Below are 13,077 nucleotides of genomic sequence, written 5' to 3'. Positions count from 1 at the left end.
TATAGGGCTGACCGTAATATACATGCGATTAATTTACTAACTTGCAGTTAACAGATTTTTAAGATTATTACTTGTAATGGAGATGTGTAACTCAAGACAACTGCTTACAGAGTATCTCACATTTGCCTACCTGCCTGCCTCAAGTTTATGAAATACAAAAACTAAGAGAGGAAAAGATTAAATTGCTTTGTTTTTGCCTGGATAGTCCCAGACAAATTTCTCACAAATTTCAGTGGGTGTCAGTTTCTGTTTTCAGTTGCCATTTGTAGCTAGAGTTTCAAGGTCTGCAGTGGTAACATTATTATTTGTTAAATAACATAGATCTCTTAATAGACAAGCAAGTGGTCTATGGAAGAATTTCAGTTCTGGGAAGTAGTTAAAGGTGACTTAGGGGGTCCGTCTGAAAAAATAATCCATTATAGAATCATAGAATCATAGAATGCTTTGGGATGGAAGGGACCTTTAAAGGTCATCTAGTCCATTCCCCCTGCAATTGGCAGGGACATCTACAACTCAGTCAGGTTGCTCAGAGCCCCATCCAGCCTGTCCTTGAATGTTTCCAAGGATGGGCCATCCACCACCTCTTTGGGCAACCCGTTCCAGTGTTTCACCACCCTCATGGTAAAAAACTTCTTCCTTATATCTAGTCTGAATCTACCCTCTTTTAGTTTAAAACCATTACCCCTTGTCCTATCGCAACAGGCCCTGCTAAAATGTTTGTCCCCATCTTTCTTATAAACCCCCTTTAGGCAGTGAAAGGCTGCAATAAGGTCTCCCTGCAGCCTTCTCTTCTGCAGGCTGAACAACCCCAACTCTCTCAGCCTTTCCTCATAGGAGAGGTGCTCCACCCCTCTGATCATTTTTGTGGCCCTCCTCTGGACCCGCTCCAACAGGTCCATATCTTTCCTGTGCTGAGGACCCCAGAGCTGGATGCAGCACTCCAGGTGGGGTCTCACCAGAGCAGAGTAGAAGGGCAGAATCACCTCCCTCGACCTGCTGGCGATGCCTCTTTTGATGCAGCCCAGGATATGGTTGGCCTTCTGGGCTGTGAGCGCACATTGCCAGCTCATGTCCAGCTTTTCATCCACCAGTACCCTGAAGTCCTTCTCCACAGGGCTGCTCTCAATCCCTTCATCCCCCAGCCTGTATTGATACTGGGGGTTGCCCTGACCCAGGCACAGGACCTTGCACTTGGCCTTGTTAAACCTCATGAGGTTCACATGGGCCCACTTCTCGAGCTTGTCTAGGTCCCTCTGGGTGGCATCCTGTCCCTCAGGCATGTCAACTGCACCACTCAGCCTGGTGTCCTCTGCAAACTTGCTACGGGTGCACTTGATCCCACTGTACCTGTCATCGATGAAGATACTAGACAGTACTGGTCCCAGTATGGACCCCTGAGGGATGCTACTTGTCACTGATCTCCATCTGTACATTGAGCTGTTGACCACTACCCTGTGGATGCGACCATCCAACCAATTCCTCATCCATCAAACAGTCCACCCATCTACTCCCTCTCTCTCCAATTTAGAGAGAAGGATGTTATGGGGGTCCATGTCAAAAGCCTTACAGAAGTCCATATAGATTATGCATAGCTTTTTAAGTATTCAGTATTTTCTAATGCACAACATGTGGTGTACCTTGCAGAACCAAAAGGGTTGTGTAGCTACAGCACCCCAGTTGGCTTCTAAAGATTCAGGTTTCTGTTTCTGTATGACCTTGGAAATTGTTTCCTTATATCTATTTTATGGGGTTAAAATCCTTTCACACCTATCATATGTGTTCTAAAGATAAAATACATTGTGAAAGCAGATGTTCAGAGATCACAGTGTCTCTAGAGTTTTAATCTACAAAACCAATATGTGGAAATATTCCTAAACAAGATTAAAATACACATTTCAGTAAGCCACTCTGAACTGTAAATATTTTGGAGGAAGATCCTAAGTTTTGTTTGTATGGAGCATTAATAAGTGCTACGTATTGCCTTGAAAATAATGGAAAAGACTATACAATTTATATAAAAAGGCTTTAAGGGCAAAGCAATTAAAAAATAAGACATAAAGGTATATATGAAGTTTTCCATGTTGACGAGTGCAACAGTCTTCTAGCTGTCTCTGAAGCCTCTTGTTTCAAGGTTGGAAGGGTGATTTCTGAGGGAGATGGTGACTTCAGGTAAATTAATTGTTAGTGAAAGCCCATGTCAGACACTTGAGATAGGATGGGGTTTTTGCTTCTCAAAGCCATACTGCCTACAGCCATGCTATTGAACAAGGCAGTTCTCACGACTAGGGACATTGCATGGCCCTCTGGTAAACAGCCATCATTCTTCCCTCTCTTTCTGCCCAGATATTAAACTGCTTTCCTCTCTAAACACTCCCTTTTTTATCCTTCCTATAATTACAGGAGATCACTTCTTGGAGTAGGGTCATAAAGCTGCACTCACCTGTCTGCAAAGCATAATTTCAGCTATGCCAGTTCAGATTTATGATGTCCTTTGTTTGCCATCCTCTCATTGAAATTACAATGTGGCCAAATAGTGTCGGACAAGGCTTCTGGGATTTGAGCTTTATCCACCATGTGGATTGCAAATGACACAGGTCAATGAAGAAACAGAAATGGCAGAGCTCAGAGACAGCCATGCCTGACTACAGCAACAATTAGGCATCAAATGAGAAAGCAAAGACTGCTGCCAGGGATCTACTATCTCTACAACAACTGGTTAGGATATTGGGTAGTTTCCCCAGAAATACGAAATCTTAGGTATTGGGAATAATTGGTTATTGTAGGATGGATAAGGAATGTTTGGATAATCTTCACTTCAAGAAGAGGCATGTGTTTTTCTTGTCAGTAGCGAATTTTAATGCTCAAAAGCAATAACTTGTAGCTGAACTCATTGAGCAGATTGGTGCTGTTGACTGACTACTGGATATATTTTTCCCTAAGCGAAGTCAAGGGTGAACCCATTTATGTGGAGCATTAGATTCCACTACTGTTGCAAGTTCAATATATAAACAGGAGGTATATTCTTGTTCTGTTTGACTCTGATTTTATTGAGGTGTTCAGCAGTCTTGGTTTTAAATCTCACTCCTGTCCACAGTCTCAGTGAAATTGATAATGAAATCCCCAGGGTACTTGTGTCAGTTTTCATGGCATATCACCTTTTTGGGAGATAAACCTATTTTAGTAGGCATTAAAAATATAACATATAAACTTTTTGTAGTACTACTTTGTTAAGAAGAGATTTTTAATGCTTTAGCAGTCCTTCATAGAGCCCTGAAATTGTAAAACATCAAGAATTATGTGAAAAATACCGTTTCTGAAAGTGGGGAATGACAGTTGAGGGTAATAATTTGCCCCTGACAGTAACAGATAGGAGTGAAAGGCCAGCAGTTTGCTTCCACTTGATAAATGGCTGTATTTTGGCAGTAAATTAGATGTCACATGAAGTTGGGAAATAGTGCAAAAAATCAATATTTAGTGTGAAAAGTTGATACAGTTAGTCTGTTGATCAACAGGGTATGTGAAAACATGATTTAATGCATTGAATTTACTTCAGGAGATTTCAGTGGGAATGGGTCACAGAGCGGTGGAGTCCCCTGCGATCACTTGTAGTTCTTGTAGCAGCTCCTAGCGCAGCTCAGTTCATAAGTCTGCAACTATTAGAGATTAAAGTTTGAGGCAGACGATATGAATCCAGCTATGAATATTAGTGCAAACAGGTCGACTTGCTTTCCCCCACTGCTGTTCAAGAGTCCTGAGCAAGGATTGGTGGGCTGGGTTCCTGTACAGTAACCGGAGGCTGAATCTTGCTGTTACTGTTCAGGCTGCATCATCATCTTCTGTCCAGCCTTCCACTTTCAGGGCTCTATTATTACCTGGAAGTATAAACCCAAATGAGATCTGACGGATAAGGACTTATCCAAGAACTAAAATGAAATTATTTGCAACTAGCCTTATTTCATTAAACAAACGTGAGCTTAAAAATCCTGAAATACAATATGTTGCAGGACATTGCCTCACAGGACTTGTAGTTTATAATTGTTGCAAGTCAGATGTAAGTAGGAAAAATGTTTAACTATCACCAGGTTGCAGCTGAACCGTATGAAACTTGAATATGAATTCCATTTATGCAGGGAGAGGGAGAAGATAAAACAGGGATTTATGCTTCCTGCAGAGTCACAACAGTTCAGTATTCCAACAGATCAGAAAGAAAGATTAACCCAACTTTGCAGAGATAAGACATAATTCTCTATAAAAAGCACGTAACATTAGATATGAATCTGAACTAACCACTGTGTTCAGAGCAAGCAGGTTTAAATAAGTACAAGGAAAACAGTCACACTTTGCAGTCAGTGTCACTCTTCCAAATCTTTGTCACCATCAGAGGGCTCAGCAATGTTAGCAGAGCTGACTTTTTGTTCACAGCTGTCACACCAACTCAGCATCCTAGCAAGTATGGATTTTATTTTCACCTAGAAATGTGTAAAGTACTCTGATATTCGTACATATATAAGAGTTCTTGCTGGAAAAAAATGACTATACCTTCCTTGCACCCAGCTTAAACTTAAGAAGTTGTTGGGCTGAATTGAGCCCTGGAGGCAGTGAATCTATCTTCTCTGACGTAAATGGAGTTACGCCTGTGTTATATACTCCCCATCATGTCAGCTAGTTACAAGACTGACTGATGAGCCTCTGCAGCCCCCGGCATCACCTGCAAGGCTTTCAGAGTGTGCCTGGAAGGGGCTTTCTGAAATTTTGCTCTCTTAGTCCAGTGTCTTGACATTATACAGCCATTTCTCCATCAAGTCTGCAAATAATTTTCTTCTTACTTGCAGATACAGAACTCCAGATTTTTACAACATCAGAATTTGCCTTGGCAACTCTGTAAAACCCACTACCGTGCTTAATGCTGTACACTTACTATTTCTCCAGCTTGCAGTTTAGGTCAGCAGGAAACTTAATGTGCTCTGGTGGGCCCGTCTCAATGGGGAAGGTGAACGGAATGGAGTGCCCCATATCATTTACACAAGATTTCTTCAGATAATTGATAATCTGCTGTAAAAGGGGATCTTGATCCTTTCTCCTTTGTCTGGAATCATTTTTGCAATGTAGTGGCTCCAGGTTGACAGTGGGGAGGTTTGAGGGGCTGGTCACAATTACAGCATTATTCGACAGTTTATGCCCATTGATCTTTGTGTTGAAAACAAGGAAAAATAGATTTATTCAGTCAGTATAAGAAATAACAACCATCAGATGACCAGTCAACCAGAACTCTGAATACTCTGTTGATAACATAGAACAACCATGGTGAACACAAGGTTAACACGTCTTTTTGGAGGACAAATTTGAAGTCCCCACTAGAAAAAGGTGAAACAATGAGCAGTTTGAAGTTATTTAAAATGTATGGATTATTGCATTACTGTTGGCTAGGCAAAAAGCCCCTTTTTTCCCCAAGGAATTCATTGTTTTAAATATATCATGTCCAAAGGATATGGTAACCTTCCAATAACCTTCATCAGGCATGGTAAATCTGAAACAGATGTAGTTGAGGTGATTCTTGAACATCAGTTATTGCTTTCCAGCCTAGTGACTGACAAACCCCAGTACTGTCTTTCAAGAGTCTTAGCAGCTCAAAGACTGTGCTCCATCTGACCTCTTGTTCAGTGGTGAAGACTTTTTTTGTGTTCCTCAGGCTACTTATTACTTCTGGTTTTGCTAAAGGCGTATTTTCTTCTACCAAATTAATTAAATGTAAAAGAGTGTCTGATTTGTCCGTGCCTTGACCTTTAGTGCTTGGATGCATAGAAATGGAGTGTAAAACCCCTCCTCCCTTCCTCTTCTTGCCTCCAAGCCCCCTATGTACTCACATATATGAAATCCTTAGCTGGTAATATTTTGAAGTCATCCAGCTCTTGCTTACCGTGGATGTAAATACAGCGAGGACTAAAATTTTTAAGATGTTACAGTGTGTGGATATCAACAAACAGGGTATTTTTCTGAGTAGGAATTAAATTACACCAAGCCTTTCCTGCTATCTATACCTAGAAATGTCAAGGAAAAAGGTTGCACGTTGCTGCTCCTCAAACACAGCATTGCCCTGTTGGGAAAATGTCTTTTCCTCAGTGATTGTATTTGTCTGTTAATGACATCTTCTCAGAGTTGAAGACAGAAGTCTAGGAATGGATGTTTTACGTTCATTTTGTAGGATTTTTCTCCCCTCAATGTCCAGAAATTCTTCCACAAGACAGGGGCAGCAGCGGGGTCCTGGGCATTGGAGCTCTGCAGAGCAGAGCAGAGCACGGAACATTTCCAGCTGCAGAGAATTAATTGCCTAGTCATGGCTTGTGGGAAGTTTCATTAGCAAGCCTTGCAAGCTGTGCCATCTGCTAATGCCACCCAGCACGGTGACTGGTGTAACAGTCTGACGGAGAGAAAAAAGTTCTTTACAATGAAAAAGAAAAGATGTTTAAAGTTGCCAAAGGGTTGTGTTTGAATGCCAACTCAGGTGTCAGTCATCATCTTCAGGGAGAAGGTATTGTTCCTTCACCCTTCCTGCCAAGAACCATCACAGGAAAGATTTGCCTGCTTCCTCTGTGTTTACTTTGTGTGGAAATGGCATTGATGGGGAGTGAGTGAGTGCAGGTGTCCATCGAGGGTGACGGGAAGGGCTGATGGGAACCACTCTGTTGAGTAGCTTGTTGCCTACAGCATGCACCCCCATGAGCTGGTGTTGCACAGGCATGCCCAGTAAGGAGAAGTGTGTCAGTAGTGATCCTTGGTTAAACAAGACTTGAAGAAGGGCTTGCTTTCTTTCCCTTGCCATTCATTTACCTTTTGTGTTCACACAAAATTAACGTAATCACTGTTAAAAGTGGGCCCCATGATCATGCTGCTTGATTGGCCTGAAAAGATCAGCTGTGTAAGTTAGAAGTCTGTTCAGTCTCTTCTCTAGGAAATGTTACTGACACCATCCCCATCCAATAAAGGGGAGCAATAGGGTCCTATGGCCATAGGAACTGGGATGATGCATGTGGAAACCACCCTTTAAGCAATTGCCGCATGCTGTTCACTTCTCCTCTCTGTTCTGGTTCCGAATCAAACAGCTGCCAAGACTCTTTATTCATATCTGGTTTTAATTTGAAGCTTTACTTAATAAAATCAAGGATGAGCAGATACTTAGATTTCTTCCAAACGCAATTAATATTTATTTATGAAAGTCTCTAGATAGGACTTCGACTTGCTTTCCAGAAACTAAAAGCAAGTAAAATCTATCCACCCAGCCACTTCTGTGCAACCTGCAAGTTTCTTCCTCTGACACATCACAGAAATGTTCTGTCAAATGTGTAGAGATAGGCTGCAAAAATCCAGTAAAGTTAATTTAACGCAACCCCAGATCTTCTACACAAGTCTCAGATTCTCCCACTCCATCTGTAGTTTAGTAAGTCACAGTCTCTTGTGAGTTTGTGAAATGCTGTTGCTGCTTTCTGCTCCCACACTGTGATAGTTCATTTCTGCTTGATTAAACTGTTTCTGTGGGAGACTTTCCTTCATTCCAGCTGAGCATCTCAGAGTATCAACCTGGGTGGTAAGCCTGTGTTGCTCTTACAAAATTGTAAGTAGTTTTAATAAAAGATGTATTTTTTTATTTCTCAAGCAGTGACACAGGACCATGTTACTGATATAAGCAAGTAGCCGCAAACTTTCCAAGTTTTACATGGGATGGGAACCCTCATAGTGACTCACACCCTACCAGTGCTGGGTCTCCACCCTGTATGATAAGCAATAACACATGTTGATGCTGAGGAGTCAAAGAGGGAGGCAGTCACACAGGCAGCTCTGAACAAGCACCGTGTACATGGTGCAAACCTCTACGCTTGCCTCTGGAAATCAGTCTCAAGGTGCATGAAACCATGCAGCCACTGGAGCTGGGTGTGTGGCCCACGGGAGCATAGAGTGTAAGTAACCACCATCGGTGCTGGTTAACAGGAGTTGCAACTCCTCAGGTCAAATCCCTCCCAGCTACACAGATACACGACTTGGAGCAGGTTCAGTGAAGTCCAAAGTGGCTGCTTTGAGTCAGGTGGACGCTATACATCTTTGTCTAACTTTGCATGGGGCGAATTGCATTTCTTTTCTACCTGTGCTTAATGTGTTGATGTCTAATCATATATGAGGCTTAGTCTGGCCTGAAGCAAACTGTGTGCTCTGTGTCACCAACTATTAAGTGAAATTTCTGTGGCAACTAAAGGGTGATGATTTCTTTTGTTTCCTTACCAACGGTAAAGACTAGATTGAATAAACACTGCCTAATCTCTTAATTTGAGGGAAGTGGGCAGAATAACTAAAATATCAGATTGCAGAGCATCCTCTGAAGGAGTCTGTGGTAACAGACCCATCTGGATGTTTTATTGAATGTAGCCTTATATATGCATTCCTGTTAGGCAAGGAAACAGAGCAATAAAAATAAATTTAATTACAGAGGGTAATGCCAGAACTGGATGCTGCAGAGGGAGACCTGCCCTCCTCCCCTTTTGTAATATACAATCTGTCTCTTTCTTTCAAGGATGTACAGCAAAAAGAATGTGTGTTAAGAAAACTAGGTTTCTTCAAATGAATTAGATTATTATCCACAAGTCTCTAGGCACTGTCATGCACAAGAGAGTAAACTACAACCCCATCTCACATTTTAGGAACATTCTTTTTTTTTCCTTCTCCATCACTTCCTATCATTTGATTATAAGTTTTTACGCTTATAAATGCAGGACTTCCGCAGAGCAAAAGCAAAAGACGCAGCACATTGCGAGCTCAGTGGCGAGGAGGAGGAGGGCAGGCGGGGTGCAGGCAGGGCAGGGAGGAGGAGGAGGAGGGCATCGGTGGCGCAGGCAGGGCCCACTGCCCTGGGGAGGGCTGCCTGGGGAAGGTGTGGGAACGGCTGGCTGCCCACCCTCCCAGGCTGCCCCGCGCAGCCTGGTGCTCCCAGGAATGCAGGGCGCCTTTCAGCATGGACATTCTCGGCCTCGTTATTTTACGTCTCTTTACAGGGGAGTTTTTCTAAGTTGTCAAATAGGTGACTTGTTCTGTGTCCCTCGTACTTCCTTTTAAGCATAATTATTTTAATTGATTAACATTGCACCCAGCAGTTTGCTTGGAAGGGACAGCTCTTCTGTTTTTTTTGGACTAATTACCAGTCTGGATTTCTGAATGACAATACAGCTGCTAATTAATCGCACTGCAGTTCTCACAGAAAGAGACCCTGATAAGAACTTGCCAATTAACATAAGAAAAAAAAAGATGTCAAGAGTCCTGTTGTGTTTTTCTGGCATCCACTCCCAGTCAGATGAATATCACTATTAAATACAGAGACAGACTAACTACTAAGTATGAAAGCCAGTGGGCTGCGAGGCTGCTCCAGACGTTATTCATTCAGGAGCTAGCTGTTATTTGTATGCCCGTTCACTCTTCTGCCTAACATTGCTTGCTGTGGTTTTTATGAGCAGGAGGAAGATGAAGCAGGACAGCACGGCAAGTGTCCGAGCATCCCCATAGGGAATCCAGCTGGCTGAACACGAGCCAGCAGTGTGCCCAGGTGGCCAAGAAGGCCAATAGCATCCTGGCTTGTATCAGAAATAGTGTGGCCAGCAGGACCAGGGAGGTGATCGTGCCCATGTACTCGGCACTGGTGAGGCCACACCTCGAGTACTGGGTTCAGTTTTGGGCCCCTCACCACAAGAAGGACACTGAGGTGCTGGAGCGTGTCCAAAGAAGGGCAACGAAGCTGGTGAAGGGTCTGGAGCACGTCTTATGAGGAGAGGCTGAGGGAACTTGGGTTGTTTAGCCTGGAGAAGAGGAGACTGAGGGGAGACCTTACTGGTCTCTACAGCTACCTGAAAGGAGGTTGTAGCGAGGTGGGGGTCAGTCTCTTCTTCTGAGTAACAAGCAATAGGACAAGAGAAATGGCCTCAAGTTGTGGCAGGGGAGGTTTAGATGATTGAATATTAGGAAAAATTTTTTCACCAAGAGGATTGTCAAGCACTGGAACAGGCTGCCCAGAGAAGTGGTTGAGTCTCCATCCCTGAAGGTATTTAGAAGAGGTGTAGATGTGGTGCTTAGGGACATGGTTTAGTGGTGGACTTGGCCGTGCTAGGTTAATGGTTGCACTTGATGATCTTAAAGGTCTTTTCCAACCTAAACAATTCTATGACTCTATGAATTTCTCTCAGTGTTCCAATGTTAATCAATATTAGCAGAAGGCTGAAAGGGGAGTTTTGGCAGGGTGGGTCCTAGCTTTCACCTGGTTCGTCTGGTATGGCCAGGGACCTGGGGTCTGTGTGGGACACTGCCTGGCTTGGGAGCACTCCCATGGTGTGTGACAGGGAGCACAGATGTGCTGTGCAGGACGGTGCTGGTGGTAGTGGGCAGCGGGGACACCCCTGGGCTCCTTTGCTTGTCTCACAAATTGTGCTCATTAGCTGTGGTGGGCGGCACGGGTGTACAGCCCAAGTGTTCGCATTGCTTCTTGCAGGGGAAGTTTGCAGCCCATGCTGACTTTCTTGCTGCTGTGGCTAAGCAGCTAATAGTTCCTGGAAAAGCTCATTTAAAACCACCTGGGCACGTTGCAGGACTGTGTAATCTCGGCTCTATGTGTGGTGTAGATACATCCATGAAAACACAGGGCCAGATGCTCAGCTGGTGACAGTTACTCCAGTCCCTGATGCACACCAGCTCTGTGAGACCAAGGTGAGTTACAGGGACCCCTCTGGCCAGGGGTAAGGGACAGGACCTGGTGCTGTTGCCAGTTTGTTTTCATTGCCTTGAATTTTCTGGAGCAGTGTTTCTGGCCCACAGGACAACATGCCGTGGGTGTTTCTGAAGAGATGAGCAGCACAGCAGCTGCTGTGGCCGATGTGTGCTGCTCTGGGTGACCAGAGAGCTGTCACACACCAGGACATACAACAAGCTCATGCAAAATGCTGGTTCAAACCATGCTGATTGTATTTAATTTCTTTTCTTTTTTTTTTTTTTTTTTTTCTCTCTGTGCTTGCAGGCCAGAAGATTCTTCACCACAGAAGTGATGTCTTAGAAACTGTAGTTCTGATCAATCCCTCAGATGAAGCAGTTAGTACTGAGGTAAGTCAGAAATACTTCATTGGATGTGTCGTAAAAGCTCCATTAAGTGGACAGGATGAGAGCCGTGAAACAGATGTAGTTGAGATGGTTCTTGATATCAGTTACTGCCTTCCAGCACAGTGACTGACAAACCCCAATACTGCCTTTCAGAGTCCTAGACTAAAAGCAGGTCCTAACTGTGGATGAAAGGACATGTTAGGAGCAAATATAATGAAAAACATCGGCCATCCTTTGATTTTCTCCCTGGTTTCCCAGACTCCTGATAAAATGTCAGAGGCATAGGAGAGAAACACACCTCTGATCCCAGCACTCATTTTCCCATAATGTACCAAATTCTCTTCTTGATGAAGTGGAGGCAGCTGTGGTGAAACCGCATCTGCCTTTCTTCTGCGCCTCCATTGTTTGGTAGCTCTGGATGCCTATTTTACACATGAAAAAAGTGCCTGAAGGTGCCCTGAGACAAATTTAGGTCTTTGAGAAGAATTACCAGCTGTGTGGTAGTGACACTAGGTTGATCTATCTGTCCTTCAAAAAGCATGTGACATGATCAATGGACTCTGGAGAGTGCCCCAGAAGAGGACTGCAAATTCCTCATGAACTTGCTAAAGTCGAGTCAAAGAACAGAGCATGTAGCTCAAAGACACAATTGACAAATTTATCTAGTGAGACTGAAGGGTGAAAAAATAGGGATAATTGCATTGCTAGCCTGTGCTGGGAAGCACTGACATAGTACCATTTCTGTTGGGAAATGAAGCAGCTCTGCTTGTAGCACATAGAAATACCTATTTTGTTACCAACCTTAAGTGCTATTAAACACAAACAGGAGGAAAGACTCCGAAACAAATGAAATTTCTGAAGTTGTAGGAGTTTAAATAAGTAAGTCACCTTAGTTAATGGCAGCTCATTCACTAAAAAACTATGCGTGAAAATCTCTTACAAGGCATTAGAGGTACTTGGTAAGGAGCCAGGGGGCTAGCTGGGTAGCAGCTCTTAATACACACAGACATTCAGAGTAAAAAGCTATAAAGTGTGTGTGTGTGTGTGTGTGTGTGTGTGTGTGTGAAGGGGTGAAGAGCTGAACGAACTGACAAAAGTAGGGAAATGCTGTTTCTGTTGCTGTTGCTCATCATACCTTTGATGGATGACCACACGGAAGAACAAGGTCTTAGGACCATTAATGACTTTGGAACCCCAGCTTTACTCCTTTGGTTCTGGAAGATGTTTGTCTAATTTACTGTTAAATTTCCTCTCGCTAGACTGTGGGAGGCAATCTTTTCTTCGCTTTCATCTTGCCAGACTGGTCACAGCCAGAAGTTACAAACAGAGATTTAACTTGGCTAGCTAAGCAAGATTCTGACTGGACACAAGCCAGAAAAAGACAATAACAAAGAGGCAGAAGGATTAAACTGGAGGTTGGAATAGACATGTTCTGCCCATTATGGCAAATAGAAAACTTAAGTTTCGTATATCAAGAGATTTCCAGGTTCCATCTGGGGAATCAGTGATATACCATGGAGCTCTGACTTCACCAGAAGAGGAACTTGAATCTATCCATTCAGGAAAAACAAAGGAAAATTATATTAAAAGAAATTCCTGCTAATCTGACTGGTAATAGCCATACTGGTGGTAGTCTGAGCATGGTTTTGCCCAAAGCTCCTGTCATGTTCTATCAAATGCCAAAATACTTCCCAGAAGAGAGAGGCCCAAAGGGAGAGAGACTGTAGTTTCCCAAAGAAAACAAGTTTCTGAAACCTCCATGAACAGTTACTTCCTTCTTAAGAAGACCCCACTCTGTTGCTCTAACACTCCTGCAACTGTACCATAAGTCTGGGAAACCACTGATCTGCTGACGCTCCTGTCTCTGTTCACACCTCATCTTTACCTCTGTTTTGACTGAGGCTACATCTTGCTGTTCACTTCCTTCAAACGATTTCAGACTTCAAACAAGGGTAA

At 43.4% G+C, this 13,077-nt stretch overlaps 1 protein-coding gene across 7 annotated transcripts in view; it reads left to right on the top strand.

The window, feature by feature from the left end:
- Positions 1 to 13,077, top strand: part of MAP1B (microtubule associated protein 1B) — a gene marked incomplete at both ends in the record, with an annotated part of 71,100 nt that overhangs the window by 41,429 nt on the left and 16,594 nt on the right. For all 7 annotated transcript variants that reach the window (XM_082335792.1, XM_082335790.1, XM_082335791.1 and 4 more), the window contains one exon: positions 11,042 to 11,124. In XM_082335792.1, coding sequence (XP_082191918.1) covers positions 11,042 to 11,124 — 83 coding nt within the window. The remainder of the gene's footprint in view (positions 1 to 11,041; positions 11,125 to 13,077) is intronic.

This window comes from Platalea leucorodia (genome assembly GCF_965183815.1).
Source record: "Platalea leucorodia genome assembly, chromosome: Z".
Lineage (NCBI taxonomy): Eukaryota > Metazoa > Chordata > Aves > Pelecaniformes > Threskiornithidae > Platalea > Platalea leucorodia.
This window is presented reverse-complemented; position numbering and strand designations above follow the sequence as displayed.